Consider the following 23900-nt stretch of genomic DNA (forward strand, 5'->3'; position numbering starts at 1 on the left):
TGCAGAGAGAGAGCGGCCCGGTCCCTGGGCCCCTCCCCCGCCTTTGATCTCCAGGCGCCCCTGCCCTTTGAGCCCGGGGCGTCTCGGGCGCTGGCACACTCGCCCCGGCCGCTGCGGGGACCAGCGGGGACCAGCGGGGCGGGCGGGATGCTGCGGCTGCTGGCGTCCGGCTGCGCCCGGGGCCTGGGGTGCGGCGGGGGCGCGCGGGGTCTGGTTCCCGGGGGCCGCGCGCGTCCTGCGGCGGGGTTCTGCGACCCCGGCAGCAGCCAGAGCCGCCAGGCCTCCGACGCCCCCCGGAACCAACCTCCCAGCTCCGAGTTCGTGGCCCGGTCGGTGGGCATCTGCTCCATGATGCGGCTGCCCGTGCAGGCCTCCCCCGAGGGGCTGGATGCCGCCTTCATCGGGGTGCCGTTGGACATTGGGACCTCCAACCGGCCCGGGGCGAGGTAAGCCCCGAAGGACTCGGGGACACGTGTTGGGACAGCCTGGCAGCCACACAAAACTCATGGAGAGGCACTTTCCCTCACCCAGGGTCGAGTTGGAAGCCAGTGCCTGTCTCCAAAGTGCCCCTAATCCTTTGAGAGACAGCTGGTTTCCCTCAAGCAACCCCGAGGGCTCAGCCGCGTCATCCATTGGTAAAGAAAGGGGGTTCAAGGACTGAGCCTTCTCCCTGCCCCATTCCCTGGCCTAGCTGGATGGTGGCTGTGGGTACCCCGGTTTACAGAAGCAGGGGACATTAAGTGTGAGAACAGAAGCTGGTTGCCCCTTCCCCAAACCTCTAGATGTCACCTGACTCAAGAATTTGCTCCAAATAAGGCAATTTTTTCTTCTTTTTTTGGTCACGCAGCCTGCAGGATCTTAATTCCCCCACCAGGGATCACCGCATGCCCCCTGCAGTGGAAATGCGGAGTCTTAACCACTAAACCGCCAGGGAAGTCCCCTAAATAAGGCAGTTTTCCTAAGATCAAGTTAGAGGAAGTAAAATCGATTTTTCTAATTATTGAACATCAGCTATTTACGATTCCGCAGCAACAGTTTAGGAAATTGAGGCTAAGGGAGATTAAGAAATTATCTAATGCCATTTAGTAAATTGGTGATTGGTGGGCTTCTAAGTCTGTACCTTTTATCTCTTCACTATATAGGCTAGATCAGTGGTCCTCAACGTGTGTGTGACTTTTTCCCCCCAGGGGACATTTGGCAGAGTCTGGAAGCATTTTTGGTTATCACAACGTGGGGGAAGGGCTGCTACTGGCATCTAGTGGGTAAAGACCAGGGTTGCTGCTAAACATCCTGCAATGTATAGGATGACCCCTACCCCCTGCAGCAAAGATTCAGCCAGCCCCAGCACAGAGCCTGGGAAGCCTCGGCCTAGGCAGAGCCTCTAAACCTTTAGGGATGGCTCACAGGCTGATTCTTTCTCCTCCAGATTTGGACCCCGACGGATCCGCGAAGAATCAGTGCTGCTTTGGACAGCCAACCCTAGCACAGGAGCCCTCCCCTTCCAGTCCCTCATGGTTGCAGACCTAGGCGATGTGAATGTCAATCTTTACAACCTTCAGGACAGCTGCCGCCTAATTCGAGAGGCCTATCAGAAAATTGTAGCAGCTGGCTGTATTCCTCTGACCTTGGGTAATGGCATCTGCAAGGGAGAGGGTAGTTCTCTGAGCTCAGGGTCTATTTATCATGAGCTGGAGTACGGTTACTTCTCCAGGGTGAGCCACTGTCAATATGGAGACGGTAGGAAAGGGAACATTGTGAATTCATTTATTTTAACCCCTGGGGAGAGGATATTTACATTTTTGGACGAATGTGACTGACAGGGATGGACCAGGGTGAAGCAAGTGAGGCATTCACCTCGGTGCAAAATTTAAGGGGTGCCAAAAAGTCAGCAATACATATTACTGATTTCCCTTTTTGCCTCAGGTTGCAGTATGGCTCAGAACAGCACAGTTGCTGATACTATCTTTATTTAAAGTTTATCATGGGGGACTTCCCTGGCAGCGCAGTGGTTAAGAATCCGCCTGCCAATGCAGCAGACGTGGGTTTGAGCCCTGGTCCGGGAAGATCCCACGTGCTGCTGAGCAACTGAGCCCATGTGCCACAACTACTGAGCCTGCGTGCCTAGAGCCCATGCTCTGCAACAAGAGAAGCCACTGCAGTGAGAAGCCTGCACACCGCAAGGAAGAGTAGCCCCTGCTCACCGCAGCTAAAGCCCATGCATAGCAACAAAGACCCAACGCAGCCAAAAATAAAAATAAAAAAAAGGGACTTCCCTGGCGGCACAGTGGTTAAGAATCCGCCTGCCAATGCAGGGGACACGGGTTTGAGCCCTGGTCTGGGAAGACCCCACATGCCGCAGAGCAACTAAGCCTGTGCGCCACAACTACTGAGCCTGTGCTCTAGAGCCCGCATACCACATCTACTGAGCCCACATGCTGCAACTACTGCAGCCCGTGCACCTAGAGCCCGTGCTCCGCAACAAGAGAAGCCACCGCAGTGAGAAGCCCGTGCACTGCAACGGAGAGTAGCCCCCACTCACTGCAACTAGAGAAAGCCCGCATGCAGCAACAAAGACCCAACGCAGCCAAAAATAAAATAAAATAAATACATTTATAAAAAAGAAAAATAAAATAAAGTAGCACGGGCTTCTCATTGCGGTGGCTTCTCTTGTTGTAGAGCATGGACTCTAGGCACGTGGGCTCAGTAGTTGCAGCATGCGGGCTCTGAGGCACACGGGCTTCAGTAGTTGTGGTTCTCGGGCTTAGTTGCTCTGCGGCATGTGGGATCTTCCCAGACGAGGGCTCGAACCTGTGTCCCCTGCATTGGCAGGCGGATTCTTAACCACTGCGCCACCAGGGAAGTCCGTATCATGGGTTCTTTTTTTTTTTTTTTTGCATTGATTTTGATTTTTTAAAATAGTATTTATCTTGATTACTTAGGGTTGTTTTTTTTTTTTTGGCCACACAGCTTGCAGGATCTTTGTTCGTCCCCTGGCCAGGGATGGGACCCAGGTCCCCTGCAGCGTAAGCACAGAGTCCTAATTGCTGGACCGCCAGGGAATTCCCCAATTACTGAATTTTTTTTTTTTTTTTTTTTTTTTTTTTTTGGTGTCCCTTCAATTTTGCATCCGGCAAGTGCCTCTATCCACCTCACCTTGTCCCAGCCCTTGATGCCAGCCAGGCCTGAGGAGGCTGCCAGCAGGGGCTTAGTTGTGACTTCTTAACTATTTCAAGGACGTCGTTTCAATGACTTTATCTGAGAGAACTGCAAGGGGGTCTTTTCCTCTCGTCAGGGTCTATGTCAATCTATAGAGCAGCTTTCCTCTTACCCTCCCCCACCCTGCCCCACTCTCACTGTAGCAGTTCTTCCTCTTCCTGTTCACCAATAGTCAAAATAGTACCTTTTTCTAAATATCCAAATTTATTTTTGCCAAATGAGAGGGCCTAGCCTGCAGAGCATAGTGGTAAGGAGTGGGGTTTCTGGCTGACGTGGTTTGAAATCTCAGCTCCACCTCTCACTAGCTCTTCATGCTTCATTTCCTTATCTGTAATATGGGAATAAAAATACCACCACCTACCTTCTTATATTGTGTTAGGGGCATATAACACAAGTGCATATAAAGCGCCCAGCTTTGTGACTGGCATGTTTTAGGCTTCCATAAATATAGCTGTTGTTGTTATTAATAATTATCAATGGTAATACTTTTCTAGGCCTGTGCTGTCCATTATGGTAGCCCCTAGCCACATGTGGCTATTTAAATGAATTACAATAAAATAAAATAAAAAATTCAATTCTTCAGTTGCATGAGCCACATTTCAATAGCCAATGGCTAGTGACCACCATGTTGGCCAGTGCAGATACAGAACATGCATGTCACTGCAGGAAGTTCAACTGGACAGAGCTGGTCCAAGCATTTTCCCTATAAGCCTTAATTTAATTTCCTCTTTTTTTTTTTTTTTTTGCGGTGCGCGGGCCCCTCACTGTTGTGGCCCCTCCCGCTGTGGAGCACAGGCTCCGGACGCGCAGGCTCAGCGGCCATGGCTCACAGGCCCAGCCTCCCGGCAGCATGCGGGGTCTTCCCGGACTAGGACACGAACCCGTGTCCCCTGCATCGGCAGGCGGACTCTCAACCACTGCGCCACCAGGGAAGCCCTAATTTCCTCTTTTAAATGACAATGTAATGTCAGACATTTAGTGGCCATTTTTCCACCACTGAACAAGATTATATTTTAGCTGGGGTTATAGTTCTTCCATTCTAATCGAAAGGGTGGCAGAACTGGGCAGATTAAAGATCTTTCTAGGTGATACATGGCCCTCGAATCTTATCCACGTTCCAGATGTTTTCTTCTTTTTTTCTCCTTGAAGGTGGAGATCACACAATCACCTATCCTATATTGCAAGCGATGGCAGAAAAGTAAGTCCCAAAGGCGGGAGCTGGGGAATGAGTTGTTTTCTGCTAGATGGCGTCAGGTGACCCTTCTGCTGGCTCAGGTTATTGGGGATGATAGGGAATTCCCCATTGAGTTGCTTCTATGGATCAAAATTAAGGTCAAGCTCCAGGTGTGTCTGTCAGTCACCAGATGGGAGCCAAGACAATTTATTATTAACACCCTGGCCACCCGCCCTCGCCCTAGATCTGCTCTGGTATGCACGCTCAGCGTTTGCCTCTGTTTTTGGAAGATGAGCCCCTAGTGAAATACACAACCCCAGTTAACTTCAGTTTCTGTTTTGCTTCAAAGGCCAAATATGAATACTGACAGGCACAATGGTGTTGCTTGCTGAGGAGAGGCCCTGTTTTTTCCTGAAAGGGCCCCTTTCCCAGAGGATGAGAAGATGGATTTTTCCAGTAGTGAAAACCTACCAGAGATTGACTAATTTTGGTTAGTTAGAGAAATAGACAGATGGGCCAAGGTGGTGAGCTCCAGAATTCATATAGAGGAAAGCTATGTGGGTGGCATTCTGGTTGGAGGTGGGTGGATGGGTACAAGGCTTTTCTGGAAGCTGTGTTTGCCTGGCACTGATTTGGATTGTCTGTTTTTCTTGGGCGGCTGGCAGGGTTGATGGGGATTATAGAGAGAGAGCTGAGTGGAAGCTACTTCTTGGTACCGCAGTTGGAGAAAGGGTGGTGCTGATTAGGTGAGCCTTCAGACGGGCTCACCTGAGCCGCCACCCTTTACTTTCATCCTCCCAGCCCTCTCCATCTGTAAGTGAAGACAATTCTGGGTGATAGGTAGGGAGTGTCAGCTAAAGCACATGACTATTTTCTGCCTGACTTCTCTGAGCTTATTGTCCTTCTGAGAAGCTAAGTGGTTTGAAGACAGAAACCAGTTGCAAGGCTGGTAACTGATGCCAGGTCCCCCCTCCATGGCTATGAATTGTCATCAAGTTTTGGTGGCCTGGAGGGTGGTGGTGTTCAGGCCCCACTGGGAGGCCTGGCCTCTGAGCCGCCCTGTTGTCATCAGGCATGGGCCTATGGGGCTGGTGCACGTGGATGCACACATGGACGTGGCGGACAAGGCCCTGGGTGAGAAGCTCTATCACGGGACGCCCTTCCGCCGGTGCGTGGATGAGGGACTCCTGGACTGTAAGCGCGTGGTACAGATCGGCATCCGGGGCTCTTCCATGACTTTGGATACCTACAGATACAGCCGGAGCCAGGTGACAGGCCGAAAGCCCCTCCCTCTGTCCCCGGCCCCAAAGTGCCTTCCTCTCCATTGCCCACTCAGTGGAGGCTATGGGTTGAAAGGGACTTTGCTAATCAAGCTCAAAGTGGGGACAGAAAGGTGAGTTTGCGTCATGTGGAGCAGATAAGAGCGGGGATGATAGTTCACGAGGCAGAGGAGGCCTCTTATTGCTGGGGAGGGGAGACAAGCAGAAACAAACCAAGCCCCTGGATGCTGCTGGCTTGGAAAAGAGTGAAGGAAGTCCAGACCCTAGGCGATGGGTCTGATATGGGGATGGTAGTTCCCTCCTCATGGATATCGGGGGTTAACTTTGAGGTGCACATAAGCTGAGTACGGGGTAGGCCTATAGGAAATGCCCAGTAAATGCTGCCAGGCCCAAGTGTCAACTTTCTGCTCTTCAATTCTTTCTCAGGGCTTCCGGGTGGTCCTGGCTGAAGACTGCTGGATGAAGTCACTGGTCCCTCTGATGGGAAAAGTGAGGCAGCAAATGGGAGTCAGACCCATTTATATCAGCTTTGATATCGACGGCTTGGACCCTGCCTATGCCCCAGGGACGGGGACGCCCGAAATTGCTGGTCTCACCCCTAGTCAGGTAAGGAGGCTCCCCCAGTGACACTTCCTGTGGGTGAGGATACTTAGCTCCCCACTTTCCTGGGACCTGACCTGAGTCTTTAGAAATCAAGATGGGCTTTTAAAATCAGAGCACCTGGACCTTTATTGTGCTCAGGGCTGATCACAGGTTTGGATTCTCCCTTATTGATGAGTGACTGATTATGGCAAGGGCCCTCATTTCTTATCTGGGATATAATAGTCCGTTATTTGGTCTTGCTGCCTCTGGTCCACCTGTTCATGGGGACAATATTGTAGTGTTCCCTGTTCAGACACCAAACTTACCTTTTTGGGGTTAAATTTTAAAGGTATGCACAGTGGGCTTAACACTTCCCAGGGTAGTTCAAGAGTTTTAGAAACCCCCAAAGAAAGCTCCCATGGTAAGCTGAGCATAGCACAGGGAGGCAGAACTGGAGTGTGGCTCTACCTAGAAGGAAAGCTCCAGGGGTGGACCTTTGTTCTGTTCACTACTCTCCGAGCCGAGGAGAGTGTCTGACATATAAGTAGGAGGTATTCACAGATACTGGAGTGAATGAATGAAGACTGCTTGAACTAATCAACTATCTTCTATCCTCTCAGAAAGGAGGATGGTCATAACAGCCTCTCTAAAGCCTTTCCCAGTTCCCGTCAGTTTTCTAGAACACACTCCTCATTCCTCGGCTTTGCATCCTGCCTGCTTTTCACCCGCAGAACGGAAGCTAAGTGACGCTCTTCCTGCCACCACCCCTCACTCATCCTATCTCTGGCCACGTCTGACTACTAGTACTTCTTGCGTCTTGGCGCCTTTGCATGTGTCTTTCCCTCTCTCTGGGCTGCCCTCCCCCTACTCCTCTGCTTGGTCAGTTCGTTGAGCTAAGTGTTTCCACCTTGGGGGAGCCTTCCCCAGCCTCTTCAGGCTGCGACATGTGCTCATACTATTCCTGAAGCCCTTCGTGCTGGCATTGAAGCGATTGGGTTTGTTTGTCTCTGTGATCCCACCAGGGTGCCTGGTGGTCAATGAATGTTTATTGAGGGAAAGCGACAGTTCCAAGTCGAAGGGCCCGTGTTGGGAGAAATCCATGGAGGCCTCTACTGGTTGCTTTCTGTTGTCAATGATTACCTCTCTGGACAACTCAAGCTTCATCTTGGACAGGCTCTGGAGATCATCCGGGGTTGTCAAGGCCTGAACGTGGTGGGTTGTGATCTTGTGGAGGTTTCACCGCCGTACGATCCTTCTGGTGAGTAAGGGAGACAAATGTGATCCGTAGGCAGTGGCTAGTTTATTTTTAATTATTTTATATTTTTTATTTTTTTGGCTGCGTTGGGTCTTTGTTGTGTGTGGCCTTTCTCTAGTTGCGGCGAGTGGGTGCTACTCTTTTTTTTTTTTTTTTGCGGTACGCAAGCCTCTCACTGTTGTGGCCTCTCCCGTTGCGGAGCACAGGCTCCGGACGCGCAGGCTCAGCAGCCATGGCTCACGGGCCCAGCCGCTCCGCGGCATGTGGGATCTTCCCAGACCGGGTCACGAACCCGCGTCCCCTGCATCGGCAGGCGGACTCTCAACCACTGCGCCACCAGGGAAGCCCGAGCGGGGGCTACTCTTAATTGCGGTGCGCGGGCTTCTCATTGCAGTGGCTTCTCTTGTTATGGAGCACTGGCTCTAGGCACGCAGGCTTCAGTAGTTGCAGCACATGGGCTCAGTAGTTGTGGCTCACGGGCTCTAGAGCGCAGGCTCAGTAGTTGTGGCGCACGGGCTTAGTTGCTCCGCGGCATGTGGGATCTTCCCGGACCAGGGCTCGAACCCGTGTCCCTTGCATTGGCAGGCGGATTCTTAACCACTACGCCACCAGGGAAGTCCCGGCGGCTAGTTTAAATTGTATTAATCTAGTTAGTAAGTAGATGGACGGGTCCCTTTATATAACTCAGGAACCGGCTGAGTATGTCCTACAGTGAAGAAAATAAACCTATTACTGTACACTGTACAGATGTGAGCTAATGAACCCTAACAAAACCGCTGGGAGGCGGCTAAGGATTGTCAGCTGGCCCACCCGTCAGCAGAAGGGAGAGAAACCAGCGTGCAGTTCAGCGATAGGGCTGCCCAGTGCCATTTGCCTTGGATATTTCATTGAAAAGTGAATTCTCAAGGCATAAATGATATTTATTAATATTGTTAAAGTGGGGGAGTTAGCTGGTTTAGGAGAGAGATTCAAAGCCGATGCCATCCCAATAATTTTAATCTAGAAAAGCTTACAGGGTTAGGCCCATTAGCCTTAGAGGATAGATAGTAAATACGATACACACCAATGTGATAGGTTTTCCTTTGGGGGAAATCTGTTCTCAGAGTAAACAGAGAGGCTTCTGAATTTTAAAATACCATTTCTGAATGATGCTTGATGGAGAGAACGCCGGGGAAATCATGTCCACGGGGCGGTGGGGAACCGCAGAGGAGTGCGCAAGGCAGGACTCTGGAAGCACAAAGGGACAAAGGCTGAGGAGCCCGAGAGGCTTGGCCTCAGGAGGCGGTCTGTGTGGTGTTCACGTTTGGGTTTTTCACTGCTTTGTAGGAAACACAGCCCTCGTGGCGGCTAACCTGCTGTTTGAGATGCTGTGTGTTCTCCCCAAAGTGACAGTCGCCTGAATCTTGTGCTACGATGTTCAAGATAAAACAAGAGCTTGCCTGGATGACAAATTCTCCAGAAGAACTTATGTGTAAGCAATCTGAGTACTAAAGAGTTTATGCCAATAAAACGTTCTGCTAAAAGTGTCATTGGTGGCTCCACAATCGGGGCTTGCAGTAGAACTCTAATCCAAACGGCTAATATTCCTAAGGTGTTTGAATTAACTTAAAAAAAATGTGCTTGTGCTGTTTTTTTTTTCCTTTGATGAATGGTGATGGAGGATAAAGGGGAAAGGGATGGAGACTTTAGTTTAAGATTATCTAAGATCTGGAGGAATGAAATGAAAAAACCGTCTGAAATAATACTGCAGAAAAACATTCCGTATTTCTATAGCATCTTCCTTTCAAATACAGCCCCTACGGTGAGGAGCATCTTGGTTTTAGGACCATCGTGAACATAGAAAGAAAAAATAACATGCAGATCCTAATAAAGAAACTTCCCACTCAAAAGCCCAGGAAGATGCACGAATGTCTTCAAAACCAGGTGACATCAGCTGGCCCTTAGTGACCTTTCCTTAACCCGCTCCCTCTGAGCCTCAGTTTTGCATTATCTTCTCTTCAAGCTGACCCACCCTCTATGACAGCAATTCCTGAAATCTGCAGTGGAGGCGTGATGACCTTAAGCATGTGTTGAGTTACATGCGAATTCAATTTTGTTGATAATGTGTCCATGGTGAAATCATCATCTCGTGACATAAGAGCTACCCATAATCATCACACAGTAAAATAGTTTATTTCTGTTTCCAGTCTGTAATATTCTTAAAATAACATCAGCTTCAGTGCCTGTTCACAATACAAAACAAAAACAACATAAAAAAGACACCATTTGCCAAATAAGTTATTTGTTCCTAAGAGTATCAAAAGTGCAAAATATTCACCTTCTTTTCAGGTCTGTCTCGAAAGTATAATCATCCTCCTTGACAAACTGAACAGATTCGGCAGCAGACATGCTGCGTTTGTTTCAAGGGACAATGTCAGGTATGTGGACATGACCAGCGTTTCAGCTGTAAAGAATGTTTTGCATCAGCTTTTCAAGAATTTTACTTAGAAAAAAATGTTTGAGTGTTTGCTCCTAATCCCTTTCCCCAAACAATGCAAATCACTTAAAACACATTCAGATCCCACTTCTTTATATAGCAGGAAGACATTTACATACTGAGTAAGGAGGGAATCAACCTATTATTTGAAACCACAACCAAGTTTTCATGGTCAATAAGCGATGGCAGCAAGCCTGTGGTGCCCAATGGGAGTTAGGGCAGCCTTGCTCGCTGACATGTTGCCTAGTTGGAGGTGATGAACTCGGTGTTACACAGATTGTGCCACCGACACCTGGGCTAATAAAAAAAATTTTTTTAAATGGGTGCATATATCTACAAAGGCTTGTTTTAGGCCAGTTGTTGTTCCCCTCTGCTAAACATGATGCATAGTCTGTATCAATCAGAAAAACCTACCTCTGAAAACGTCAACGTTGTCAGTTTCAAGACACTCGAAGACTAGGAAGTTAACTTAAAACCAAAATTGGGTCTGTGTGATTACATATGTAAGAGGAATGGTAGCATTGGCTGACCAGGACAGTGGCTCATACATTTGACACAAAAGTAAACAAATTCATGGACATGACATTCAGGAGGAAAGGCTTGGGTGGCCAAGGGTAAAGGTCAGTTTAAAAGCTTCCCAGTTTCCTCTTGGAGGACATAGCTACCAGCCCCCAAACGGATCTGTAGATGATTTTTTTGGATTGAAATCTTTCCTAGGAATGTTTTCACTATTATCACTTTCCTTTCTTTATACAAATGAGAGATGCAGCTGTCTGAAGGTGCCTTCTATTTTAATGATACAATTTTTTAAAGTGAACGATTCTGGGGTGTTTTTGGTTTTCAGAAATTAAGGTCAGGAATCCCATGAGTACCAGAAATTAAAAAAATAAAAACCTACCACTGAACCAAAACACTACTCATATAAGCAACTTGGCCATAAGAGAGGCAGAAAGTAATTTTGAGGACTTGGTGCCTCACAGAGCCAAAAATGAACTCCCTGATCAGCTCTACCTAGGCCAGGTGCCATGAGATACGGCAATCAGAATAAACATCCACTTTTAGAGGATCATGTGGAAAAATAAAGCCTGGCAGTGATTTATTTTCTTAAATAAAGCTGTAGATTCCATGAAAACTAGGAATTTCTGGGCTCAAATAATTTGTTACTTGCCACTGTAGCTCAATCCAAATGGCTTAGTTTAAAGCAATTACGATTAAAGAAAATATTAACCTATTTTGTCCCATCACTGATTTTGACCCTTCACTTTACAAAAAGGCAACTTGTTTTGACATTTGAACTCTTTGAGGTTGTCCAAACTCCACTGGTGGTGTGCTCTAAAAAGAAAAGGTAAGCTCTCTAACTGGCTGGTAGGGCCCCGCCTGGGGTCCATCGTTCACTGGAGCTCAGCGAGCTGGGGTGCTGATGACAGGTCTGACCCTGTTACTGGTGAAGCAGTTGTAACTTAAGAGTGAAAACAGTTAAGAAGAGACATCAAAATATAGGCCAGAAGCTCAAAGTGAGCAAAACAGGAGTCTAGAACGTGTCTTGGCTCACTTGTCACCAAAGAGGACTTGAAGATACAGCACTTTTGGGGTAACAGTATTCAAAATACAATTGCTGAGAAATTTTAAGTTCCTTGATACAAAGATATGTCTGATATTTTACTAAAGAGACATCACTGTAGGGAAGAGGTTCCTTGAGCCTGACTCACGGCAGGAATAACGTGTCGTCAGTTTAACATCTACTGGCTTATAGCAGCTTACCTCTACGTTCAGAGAGCAAGATTACAAGTTATGGCTCCTAATATCCATACCCTAAAACTGACAGAGGCAGAAAGGCATCTGAAAACATACAGGTAAATGGCTCAAGGTCATTACAGTACTTCTTGCCACGCGGATCCCTCCCCGGCTACCCTTAGTGCTCAGGAGGGGGCTGATGGGATGCTCACGAAGGCATCGCTCAGGCACTGCCCAGCCCTCCCTTCTCTCGTCTTGGGAAGAAAACCAAACGTACGTGCAGAAACCCCACTCAGTCCTAACCTTTTAAAACCGTGGCTGACAAGCTGTTGTAGGAGGATACCCCCCAAATATACTTTTAGCCATTTACTACCCAAAAAACCATTAATGTAAGATCACTTGGAACTAGGCCTCTTTTGAGACACAGGGCCCAGAAGCTGCGGTGGGTTGTCCCACCGTTACAGCATGCACCGCGGCATAAGCACGGCCGAGGCTGGGCGGGGGACAGATGGCACAGCAGGCTCGCGAGGTCCCCCCAGGCTCTGCTGCAGGGTCCAGCCCTGTGCTTGTCCCACAGCACAGAGACAGGACAGGGGATGGGGGGGGGGGCGAGCACGGGGCGGGGCGACAAAGGAAGAGGGAATGAGCAGTCTATTTTAAACAGCGTGGCATTCAAATGAGGAAAAAAGACCCAAAGGAAAGTATTCTCATCTGGGGAATTCAGCGTGTGGTGTTTTTCACTCCTAGGTTAGAACAGGACAAAGGAAAGATTCTTCTAGCCACTGTTCCGGAAGCATAATCTAAAATCTATACTCTGTCCATTGTGATAGTTTGAGTCCTGAAAATACCTGTTCACAGGGGCCTGTTAAAAAGTCTGAAGAGTTCGAGCCTCTTTTTGAAATTCTCAGTCTAGTTCAGGCCATGACGGGATATAAAACCTCTGTAAGGAGCCTTCCAGCAGCCGTTCCATCCATAAGGACAACTTGCTCAATTTTCCTTTGATGGGCCTGGATCCAAGGCCAGAAGATTTCCCTCGAGGTTCGCCCAGGTGGAGGGAAGAGTCAAGGTCACTGCACGACCCCATGGCTTCCTCCTCTTCCACTGTTTTCTGGGGCTTGAAGAGGCAGAAGTATTTCTTGTGGCCGTTCAGAGCCAGGACGTAGCCCGTGTAGTCCCGTTCCAGGAAATGCTTGTCGTATTGGTTTGGGATCGGGGCCACATCTTGAGCAAATTCTAGTAAGTATTCCAGCCATTCTCTGTGTTTATCTAGACTCAGGAAGGAAAAGTGCAGGCAGCTGCTCCTGTAGGAAGGACAGAGGGAGGACTCAGGGTGTTTCCCGACACATTTAGTCGCAGGGAACACAAGTACCTCAGTCAGATTTTAAATAATAGGAAAAGGCTTTGTGTTGGGTGGGGCCTGAACACAGGAGAAACGAAGGATTTCTGCGGGACCCGGAGGGCTTCTACAATGGCGGCAGGAGCCCCTCATCCATTTCCTGTCCCTTGCTGGGTGTCACTCACATCACTCTCGCTGTCTGGCTTTAGGAAAAGGCACGAGAGCTGGAGAAGAGAGTTTCCTGAAAGGGCTCAGGGAAGACTGAGTTCAAGCTCTTCTGTTCAGAACCAACAGTCAAGGGGAAGAAAGGTCCCCACGTGCTGGCTTAGAGGTCTGGGTTGGGAAGGTCACAGCCAACATCATGCTGCACGGATCAAGCCCCTCCAGCTCCCTCCTTACCCAAGTGTGCAGGCTCCCCCACTCCTGCTCCCACAGCCCCTGCCCCCTCTCATGGGCACACAGGAGCTCACCCAGTGAACGTGTAGACCTCCAAGGCAAATTTCTGCAGCAGGCTGGTCTTGGTGGAGTTTGACAGGATGAGGACCACATTCACGTGGCCTGGCCTCAGGCGCACCAGGTTACTGGCGTACGTCACATCTGTGAGCTCGGTCACCTCCACAAAGCCTTTTTTAGGAATCTTGCTGTGGAGAAAAACTGAGGAGTTAAGATCTTGTAGGGTAAGGGAATGCCATGACTTTTAAAAGGAACAAGTGGAAGAAAATGATATGTTCTAACCAGACTAGATATGTTATTTAATCGTCTCGAGCCTGACACATGAGCAGGGCGGGACTGACCCCGATTTGGTTATCCCGGGCCCATAAGGAGCCTCGCCGGTGCTGCCGTTCAGCTGGTGCAGGAGCGGCTTTAGGACGGGACGAAGGCCGTCAACACAGTTATGGTGACGCACCGTTCTCTGCTTCTGGCTCATCTAGCATCTCCCTGACATGCTTCTTTGCTTCCTTCCCGCCTTCATTATTAAATCTGGGATTGAGAAACTCAGGGTACTGAGGAGAAGAAAACTAGTCCTGTGTCTGAACGCCTAGGCAGTCTCAGTCAACGCCCCTCAGTTGCGACTCTTGCCTAAATCCACATCTCACACAAGGAGGGGAGCCAGGGTTCTCAGCTGAACTAGACCCTCGGACGCCGCTTATCAGACCCCGCGGTGTGCGGGGCTGCTGCCGAGGGCGAGGTGCTGGCGTTTGCTTAGGGCAACCTGCTGGGCTCCTTGGGGAAGCTTGGTTCTGTCCTCCCGGTCTTCTCCTGGGCTTCCTCTTTGTCTGGAGGGCTTGACTCTCGCTCCTCATTTGAGTCACTGAAGTTAAGAAAAAGGAGTATTACAGAAGGTCTGTGAGGTCTGGGGCTCACCCTTCAGGCACGGCACTGAGCAGACATGGAGGCTCTTACCTGAAAGCCTGAACGATGACAGTGCCGAAGAGGATGAAGAGGGCAGAGAAGACCAGGGACAGAAGGGGCATCATTTCCCGCCTAAAATGAAGTTCACAAGCTCTGGTCAGCTCTACGTGGGCTGCTGTGACGTGTCAATGAGTGGTTTTAGGTTTCTTCTCTCTGTGGCTCAAAAAACCCCCTAAACAACCCCAAACCAAAAAGTTTTCACATCAACAAACACCTTTTTCTTTTGGCTGCGCCTTGCAGCTTGTGGGATCTTAGTTACCCAGTCAGGGATTGAACCCGTAACCCCTGCGTTGGGAGTGCGGAGTCTTAACCACTGGACCGCCAGGGAAGTCTGACACTTTCTCATCTCATACAAACAGAGGCTTTTTTGGGTGGAGGTGGTGGTGACAGCAGAGATTTTTCCCTCACTGTTCTAATGCTCAGATCACTTATTCAAAAAGTTTTTGTGTCTCAGGCTGTGCTGAATAAATTCTGCAGAGGAAACAATAAGAGGGGTAACAAACGATTTAAGTTGTAAACATGGAGGAACATTCTAATGTCAAGGGTAGTATCAGGTGACTAAAAGGTCTGTGGAATTATTTCCTTTTTTTTGATTATTATTTCTTTTCTGGCCAGAATAATTCAGATGTGGCCCAGAGGGGAGGAAAAGGGAGGAAAAAGTTGACTTCTCAAGATCTCCACTAGGTGTTCTGAAATTTTGTTCACGTACAAACACCCATCAAAGGCCTGCTGTTTTTCAGGAGCTGGGTTGGGGGCCAGGAAGCACGAACATGAGTGGGACATGGCCTGTCCTCAGGAGCTCATGGTCTCATTGGGGTGGGAGTGGTATAGCCCTCCCTTCTCCGATTAATTCACTGATTCATTTGTGCATCTATTCACTGGACTCCATGTGTGTCAGGCCCTGTGCTGGACACCAGAGGTGCTCTGATGAAGAGGATGGTCCCAGGCTCTGCTAGCCGGAGGGGCAGCCAGGGGTGATCCTTTCTTTTCCCACCAGTGGGAAAGGGTCAATCAGCAAATACAAAAAAAGGGAAGTCACTGAAAGAAAGAAAAAGGGGAACAGTTGTTGAAAATATGTAAACACTCTTCCACCTGCCTGTGGAGTCCACACTGAAATCAAAGAAGAGTGGACTCTTCTCAAAAGAAAAACAGTGGTCCTGGTAGGTAACAGAGAGAAAGAAATTCAAACTTGGCAATACTCCTACCAGTTGCTGTGAAATATGCTGTCCCAAGAGTCTGAGATGTAGTCAGAAGCAGAATAGAGCCACCGAAGGAGAAAAATCTGTTGAGGGAGAAAAGGGGAGACGGTCAGGCCTGGACCCCTGAGCCCCGGAGGGAGAAGTCCCCTGCCTCCAACATGGCACTGTTGCTCTGGGGGCTCAGGAGCCCTGCCCGGTGCCCGCTGTCCTGGGCTACGTGCTTACAGGGGCAAGTTCATCGGTCAAGTCGGGGAGCACAGCTTCCGAGGACAGAAGAGCTGGGTCTTTCCGCAGTTGGTCAAGATAACCCAAAAGGATGAATTTATCGCTCTCACTCCCGGTCCAGGGATCCTCCAGGGTTTTATACACCACCCTCCCTGCTGTGTTGCGCCTTTCTAAGATAGACACCTGGGAGAAAAAGAGAGGAAAAACCATGAGATTTCTCAAGAGAATGCGAAGTTACTCTTGCTTGGGTTTTTTTGTTTGTTTGTTTGTTTGTTTTTTGCTGTACGCGGGCCTCTCACTGTTGTGGCTTCTCCCGTTGCGGAGCACAGGCTCCGGACGCGCAGGCTCAGCGGCCATGGCTCACGGGCCCAGCCGCTCCGCGGCATGTGGGATCCTCCCGGACCGGGGCATGAACCCGTGTCCCCTGCATCGGCAGGCAGACTCTCAACCACTGCGCCACCAGGCAAGCCCCTGTTGCTTGGGTTTTTTTCAGGGAGGATGGAAAAAACGGGTCTAGTGAAGCTCAAACACAGGTGTGGATGAGTATACAGTACCTGCAAGAGATTTACATTTCTCTAACAAAAGAAATTAGTTTTGTGGTGACTTTCCAGGGCTTTTGCTAAAGTTAAAGCTCTTTCTTCTCAATAGACTTTGTTCTATAACTTCTGACTTAATGTCATAAAGAAGGAAACCTTTGTTTTTCCGAGAGATTTTTCCATAATTACCAAGATGATGAAAAAGACAGAGAAGAATTTCATGCTTCTGCAGAGAGTGATGATGAAGGAGGGGAAAGGAAGGTGAAATCAATTAGGATGAAGTAAAAGAGGCAGAAGCACAGAAGGGAGACATTTGGAAAGCCTATTACTGGTAGCCTAAGGAAGATTCTACAAACTAGGTACTGTAAGACTAGACCTGCCAAGGGGAAAGACTGGTGAAAAGGGCTGATGCTCTTTAATCTTTACCCAGAGGGAAGATGCTTTCTGTGAAGGTCCAAGGCTGAAAATCTAGGAGGTGAAATCAGCATGGTAAAAGACTAGTTTAGGAGTGCTTTCAAAACAGGCTTTGGACAAGCACAGCGAACTATACGCAATATCCTGTGATAAACCATAATGGAAGAGAATATAAAAAAGAATGTATATATAACTGAATCAATCTGCTGTACAGCAGAAATTAACACAACATTGTAAATCAACTATACTTTAATTAAAAAAAAAAAAAGTCAAATGGCTTCCAAGCACTCGGAAAACATAGGCAAAACGAAACAGAACAAACAAGCTTCAGAGATTCCTGGACTTCCTGGAATCTATACTGCAAACTCCCGAGGAAGGAGGACACAGAATTAAGTGTCACGTGCGTATGCAGAGCTCAAGACCAGGACAGCATCCACGACTCACCGCTGATTTTCCTTGAAACGCGTCGCTGTCTGGCAGTAAGGTGTTGGCGAACTCCTGCTGACGACTGCTGTAGACGTGCACGAACCTCACCGTGTCCTGTGTGTTTGCCAGAGCAAAGGACAGGAAAGCCTCGAAGGGTTTACTCAACTTGGTAGCCTCAGCGGTCAGTAAAACCACACAGTACCTGCATGTCAACAAAAGAGAAGACTTTAATCCCCGAGGCCACGGCTAGAACCTGAATGGCAAGTGAAGGTTCACATTTACAAAGTGAACGAGCATGTTTTAGGAATGAAAGCTTCACGGGGGAGCCTCTAATGAGAGAAAATGTCCAAGGCATTGAGGACCTGCTTCTTTCTAGACTGGTGATGCTCTCCCCAAACCAAAGTTCACGACGTTTAGAGATGCCTTTGAAGGCAATGGTCACTGAGCCCTTGATGCAGAAGGGCCTTGCAGAAGGCACCTGTGCTAGTTCTCCCACCGCAGGCAGGGCTGGTTGAGCCTATCTGAGGCCAGGGCCATTGGGCCTCATTCTGAAGGGCTTCCTTTGTAGTGGTGCCAAGGGAAAGTTCATCTAATCATTCATTCATGCATTCGTTCTCTCAAATACTACTGAGCACTCAACAGATGCCAGGTAAGACAGACAACGTTCTTGCCCTCATGGAGCTGATATTCCAGTGTGGAAAGCAGATAACAAACAGATAGATGGATAGATCATGACAAGTAGTGACAAGGGTTATGAAAAAAAAAAAGTGAAGGGGAGAGAGTCAAGGGTGGGCTGGGAGTCACGATCCATCAGACTGGCTGAGCAGAGACGTGAAGGAGGTGCCATAAGAGGAAGTGGGGTCTGAGCACTCCAGGCAGAGAGCACCGCAAGTGCGAAGACCCTGAGACTGGGGGACTCGATCCAATTCACAGTGTTAGGAGGATCGCTGGCTGACATGAACTGACTGAGGGTGGGAGAGTGGAGCAGAGGCAGAGGAGGTTAGGAGGCTAACACGGTGGCCTCGATGAGAGGTGACAGTGACCTGGCGAGGGTGGCGGTGCTAACAAAGGGTAGGAGCGCGTGGACTGGGGATACTTTCTGAAGGCGGTATAAATAACAATCCTTAAAGCCCAGGATCACCTGCCTTACATTTAATTAAAGTCTTTCTTCTCTTAGTCTATAAAGGAAACTGAAAAGTCTGGAAACACAGGGAATTTTTCCTATTTTAAACAATATTTTAGTTGTATTTTCACATAACATGATCAAAATGTTTTCCTGTCATATCCAGACAGCTTTCACTCAAATCCAGAGAGCTTTCACAGATGAAACAGCCCTAAATTTAAAGGTACTGATTCATTAATCTGAAAGAGGTATAATAAGTATTTTCCCTGTATTTCCAGACTTTAGACACTCTGTATGAATAAGTATGCCTCAGCCTTGCTATTCCCATTTAATTATTTTACCATTTCCTCAGTACCCTCACTTCTCTACTGTTTAGTCATTAACCTGGCTCCTCTCCAAGACCTTCTCCAAGACCCCCAGAGGCTCAGCCTGTGTGGAATACTCTGGTAGGAACAGTAACTCTCTCCTACTCCATGCTGCTCTACAGCGACCCAGGCTCTCCCTGACACCCGGCAAAACCTACTCATCCTTTAGGGCTCAGCTAAAGTGTTACCTCTTAGGGGATCCTCTCTGGCACACCCAATAATTTGGTCCTAAGGTGCCCTGGACTGTTATACCCCTCACTGTCATAGTTGTTCATCAATATTTGTTACATGAAGAATAAATTCTGACTGTCTAAGGGTCGGCGTTTATTGCCTTGTAGTAGAATGCAACATGCCCCTCTGCTGCACTGCTGAGCAGGGGCAAAGCCTTCAGTCCTTACTTCCTCTGTCGGTGAGACCGTTTCACGGGGCAGAGTTCATGGAACAACTTCTGGCTGGTGAGCCTGGCTGCCAACAGATACTTGTGTTGGGTGATAAAGTCATCAATAACCTGTTTCTTCATACCTCGGGCCTGGAGAAAAACCAAGAGACAGTGGATTCTGATTCAGTTTTCTCACTGAAAATGGGCTTTACTTACAGCTTAATAAACATGTAGCTGAGGGACTTCCCTGGTGGTCCAGTGGTTAAGACTCCGTGTTCCCAATGCGGGGGGCACAGGTTCGATCTCTGGTCAGGGAACTGGGATCCCACATGCCGTGCAGCGCAGCCAAAAAAAAAAAACACCAAAAAAAGAAGTGCCTGATCCTGGCTAAAATAATAAAACCACGTAAGTCAGACTCATTTGAGCAGATAAACATATGGTGATCTTTTTAAAAAATGCAGGGCTCGGACTTCCCTGGTGGTGCAGTGGTTAAGAATCCGTCTGCCAATGCAGGGAACCAGGTTCTAGCCCTGGTCCAGGAAGATCCCACAGGCCGCGGAGCAACTAAGCCCGTGTGCCACAACTACTGAGCCTGCGCTCTAGAGCCCATGAGCCAGAACTACTGAGCCTGCATGCCACAACTACTGAAGCCCACGTGCTTAGAGTCCATGCTCTGCAACAAGAGAAGCCGCTGCAATGAGAAGCCCGCGCACCGCAACGAAGAGTAGCCCCCTCTTGCCACAACTGCAGAAAGCCTGCAGGCGGCAACAAAGATCCAACGCAGACAACAAAAAAAAAGAAAAAAGAAAAAAAAAAAGGCAGGGCTGAGAGCAATGACGTAGCCATTTCAGGTCAAAGGAAAAATCAAGTGCTCTTTTCATTGGACAACTTTTGTATACTGTTTTACGCTAGCAGATTTAAAAAGTCAATAATTTGGAATCTTTAGGCAAACTTACTTCAAGATTTATAGGAAACTGAACAATTGAAAATAAACTCCCAGGGACTTCCTGGCAGTCTGATGGTTAAGACTCTGTGCTTCCACTGCAGAGGGCACGGGTTCAATCCCTGGGGAACTAAGCTCCCGCATGTCTCGCTGCGTGTGGCCAAAAAAGCAAAACCAAACAAACAAAACCCCCCACAAAACTCCAAAGTAACAATGTTACTGAGTATAAAAGGTGGACAACTAAACTGTAATATGACCACTTTGTTATTACTAAATTTCATATATTTCAAAGGACTGAAATTATATATATAGTAGCTTCTCTGACCACATTTAAACAAGAAATCAATATAAGATAGAAACCAGAAAATCCCTTTTTGTTTTGAAATTAAGAAACTCTGAATAACTTATTGACCTAAGACGAAAGCATATCAGATATAAGAAAATATTTTGAATTTGAAGTGATTAATGAAAATACTATTTACCAAAACTTTGGGACTCAGATAAAGTATCAGTAGTACTTGGAGAGCAATGTTAAAATGAATATAATAGAAAAGAAATTAATGAACTAGACATCCGTATCAAGAAGTTACAGCAAAAATACAACTGTAGAAAAAAGGAAATAGTAAAGATGAATATAGAAATCAATAAAACAAAATAAATATATAAGAAGAAGAATTAACAAAACCAAAATTGGTTCTTTGGAAGAGCTAATAAAATTGACAAACCTCTGGTAAAACCAATCATGAAAATAAGAGAGAAGGCACAAATAACCATTATCAAGGATGACGAAGGACTTCTCTGGTGGTCCAGTGGCTAAGGCTCTGCGCTCCCAATGCAGGGGGACCCAGTTTGATCCCTGGTCAGGGAACTAGATCCCACATGCCACAACTAAGAGTTTGCACGCCGCTACTAAAGATTCTGCATGCCACAATGAAGATCCTGCACGTGACAAAGAAGATCCCAAGTGCCGCAACTAAGACCTGGCGCAGCCAAATAAGTAAATATTAAAAAAGGAAAAAAAGGGACCTCCTTGCTGGCGCAGTGGATAAGACTTCATGCTCCCAATGAGGGTTCGATCCCTGGTCAGGGAACTAGATCCCGCATGCGTGCCGAAACTAAGAGTTCGCATGCCACAACTAAGGAGCCTGAGTGCTGCAACTAAGGAGCCTACTGCAACTAAGACCTGGAGCAGCCAAAAAAAAAAAATATATATATATATATATATATATTTTTTTTTGCGGTACGCGGGCTTCTCACTGTTGTGGCCTCTCCCGTTGTGGAGCACAGGCTCTGGACGCGCAGGCTCAGCGGCCATGGCTCATGGGCCCAGCCGCTCCGCAGCATGTGGGATCTTCCCGGACCGGGGCACGAACCCGTGTCCCCTGCATCGGCAGGCAGACTCTCAACCACTGCGCCACCAGGGAAGCCCTAAATAAATATTTTTTAAAAAAAGGATGACAAGTAGGAATCACTCCCTATGTTGTAGAAACTAAAAATATATACATATACATATATATATACATATACATTTAAATTTGAAAATTTGGATGAAACAGAAAAATTTCTAGAAAAATAAAACAACATCTGAAAAAGAGAAGAGTTAAATAGTTCTATAACCATTAAAGAAGATGAGTCAGTAGTCAAAAATCTTTCCTTAAACACAAACTCAGGCTGAGATGGCTGTACATAGGTGGTTTTGACCAAACTTTCAAGGAGGACAATCTAATCTTATACAAAGTCTTCCTGAGAAGAGAAAAAGGGAGAACACACCCCATCTCGTTTCATGATTCAAATCCTCACAAGGGCATCTTGAGATAGAGAAGTTAGAAGTCAATCTCATTTCTGAACATAAATGTGAAAGTCCTAAACAAAATGTTAGCAAACTGAATATGGCAATATACTGAAAGCAAAATATAAATAATGATCCCGCTGGATTTATCTCATGAATGCAAGTTAGGTTTAACACTAGAAAATGATTAATATGATTTAACATATTACAGAACATGAAAGAAGAAAACTCTGGATAATCATAATGGATGTGTAAAAAGTATTTGATAAAAATCAACACCATTCATGTCAGAAAAATTAAATTGGTCTAGTGTCGGCAAGGGTATGGAGCAATGGAACATTCACACATGACTGGTGGACATGTACTCAGGAAAACACACTAGCTAATAAAGTTAAAGATATATATATATATATATTTAATCATTAAAGAAAATAAAGCCATATATGTTAACATAAATAACTTTTTTTAAACATTAAAAAAAAACCAAACACAATAATTTCCAAAACCAAAAAATGCTTAGTGAGAAGATTAACACTGCTTTACATTTTTACAAATCTTTTTAATGTCTGGTTTCATAGAAGAGGTAGGTGGATTCTCCTATCTGCTTCTATATACAATCGGGGGTCATATATTGTTTTGGTTGAAAATCCAGCGTCACACAGATATACGGTTAGAAAAGGGAGGTTTATTTTAATAGCTTTTCAGATAACTATGGATATTCTTCTTTGCCACTACACCGAAACTGGACAAATGGTAGTTTCTTAAAGGTTAGTTGCTATGTGGATTCAATGAACTTCGTTTTTTTTTTTTGGCTGCGCTGCATGGGGGATCTTAGTTCCCCAACCAGTGATCGAACCTGTGCCCCCACAGTGGAAGCGCAGAGTCCTAACCACTGGACCGCGGGGGAATTCCCATCAATGAACTTTTAGTACTCTGTTAAATTAAAATTCACTGATCAAAAATAAAGAAGGTAAAATTCACTGATCGCCTTGCACTTAGAATGGATCTTTTATCATGCATGGTCATTCGAAAAATATTGGTTCACTGATCTCCCAGATGCTGACAAATTTTCTTATTCATATGAAAAAATGCATCACATTGATGAACCAATCTCATAAGAAAGTTTGAGAAGCTATCAAGGTCATGATGACTGACACAAATTTTTCAAAATTATAATTTCCTTGGAAGCCTGGATTCTATCGTCAGCAACAGATACTGTGAGTTGTTTCCCTTAAAGTGCCAGGCTCACTTCATTCATTTTAAAGAAAATGTCTGCCTAACTCTGAGTAACCATAGTTGTCCGTCAATTATTCTTTCAAGTAAAAAATGATGTTCCATCAAAAAAAAAAAAAAAAAAAAAAAAGAAAAGTGGCTAGTTCAAAACTCCTGAGTTAGGCAACCACACAAATATTTGTCCCCAGGACACCCTCTGCAACTTGGCCTGCAGCAGAGCTTTCTGCACGCTTCCTATTTTGTCACAGAGAACATTAAAGATACCAGAAAGACGTGGACTTGAGTGTCAATTTACCTATTAATAAAATTCATACTTCTTACTGCTTCTTCAAGGCTATTCAGTGAAATGAGCGTTGATCCTCTGTGTTGTTACGGCGAGTGCTTAGGAGTGAAGAACACACGGCCACCGGCAGCCTGGTGCCCAGGCCTTGGTGTGTGCACTTGGTGGTTATGCACTGGAAAGTTTACCCACCATTGCTTTTGCACCATCGGTGCAAACGTCAACACAGAGAAAAGACAAATTATGTCTTAGTGGTTCCTGTAAAGACAGCTTTGATCTCACAGACTCTCTTAAAGGGTCTTTTGGATCGCCCCACCCCCAAGGGTCTGTGAACCACATTTTTAAAACTGCCGTTCTGTAGAAACTTGTGATTGGGTACACTGGGATACATGTGATGTCCATGGCATCACTGGTCCTAAAGCCCCAAAATGTCCATCAACAGAAGAATGAATAAACCCATTATCATGTGGCCATAACCACTGTACAGCAGATGAAAACAAATTAACTAGAGCTAAGAGAAAC

At 46.9% G+C, this 23900-nt stretch overlaps 2 protein-coding genes across 3 annotated transcripts in view; one reads left to right on the top strand and one right to left on the bottom strand.

Moving 5' to 3' along the window:
* The first annotated feature begins 90 nt into the window (after positions 1-90).
* AGMAT (agmatinase (putative)) lies at positions 91-9276 on the top strand. The gene is made up of 7 exons (XM_081224566.1): positions 91-446; positions 1427-1629; positions 4366-4414; positions 5463-5658; positions 6097-6276; positions 7426-7510; positions 8834-9276. Exons 1-7 carry the CDS (start codon positions 148-150, stop codon positions 8905-8907), a joined length of 1086 nt encoding a protein of 361 aa, XP_081080692.1. The 5' UTR covers positions 91-147; the 3' UTR covers positions 8908-9276.
* Positions 9277-9654: 378 nt separating this feature from the next.
* The window catches only part of DNAJC16 (DnaJ heat shock protein family (Hsp40) member C16), a 39360-nt gene continuing 25114 nt past the window's right edge, over positions 9655-23900 (bottom strand). For both annotated transcript variants that reach the window (XM_081255979.1, XM_081255980.1), the window contains 8 exons: positions 19153-19283; positions 17285-17468; positions 15891-16073; positions 15672-15748; positions 14458-14538; positions 14267-14365; positions 13524-13694; positions 9655-13018 (listed from right to left, as the gene is read on the bottom strand). In XM_081255979.1, the coding sequence (XP_081112105.1) occupies positions 12622-13018; positions 13524-13694; positions 14267-14365; positions 14458-14538; positions 15672-15748; positions 15891-16073; positions 17285-17468; positions 19153-19283 (1323 nt within the window). In that variant the 3' untranslated portion in view covers positions 9655-12621. The remainder of the gene's footprint in view (positions 13019-13523; positions 13695-14266; positions 14366-14457; positions 14539-15671; positions 15749-15890; positions 16074-17284; positions 17469-19152; positions 19284-23900) is intronic.

The sequence above is a fragment of the Mesoplodon bidens genome (assembly GCF_964165515.1).
Source record: "Mesoplodon bidens genome assembly, chromosome: 2".
Lineage (NCBI taxonomy): Eukaryota > Metazoa > Chordata > Mammalia > Artiodactyla > Ziphiidae > Mesoplodon > Mesoplodon bidens.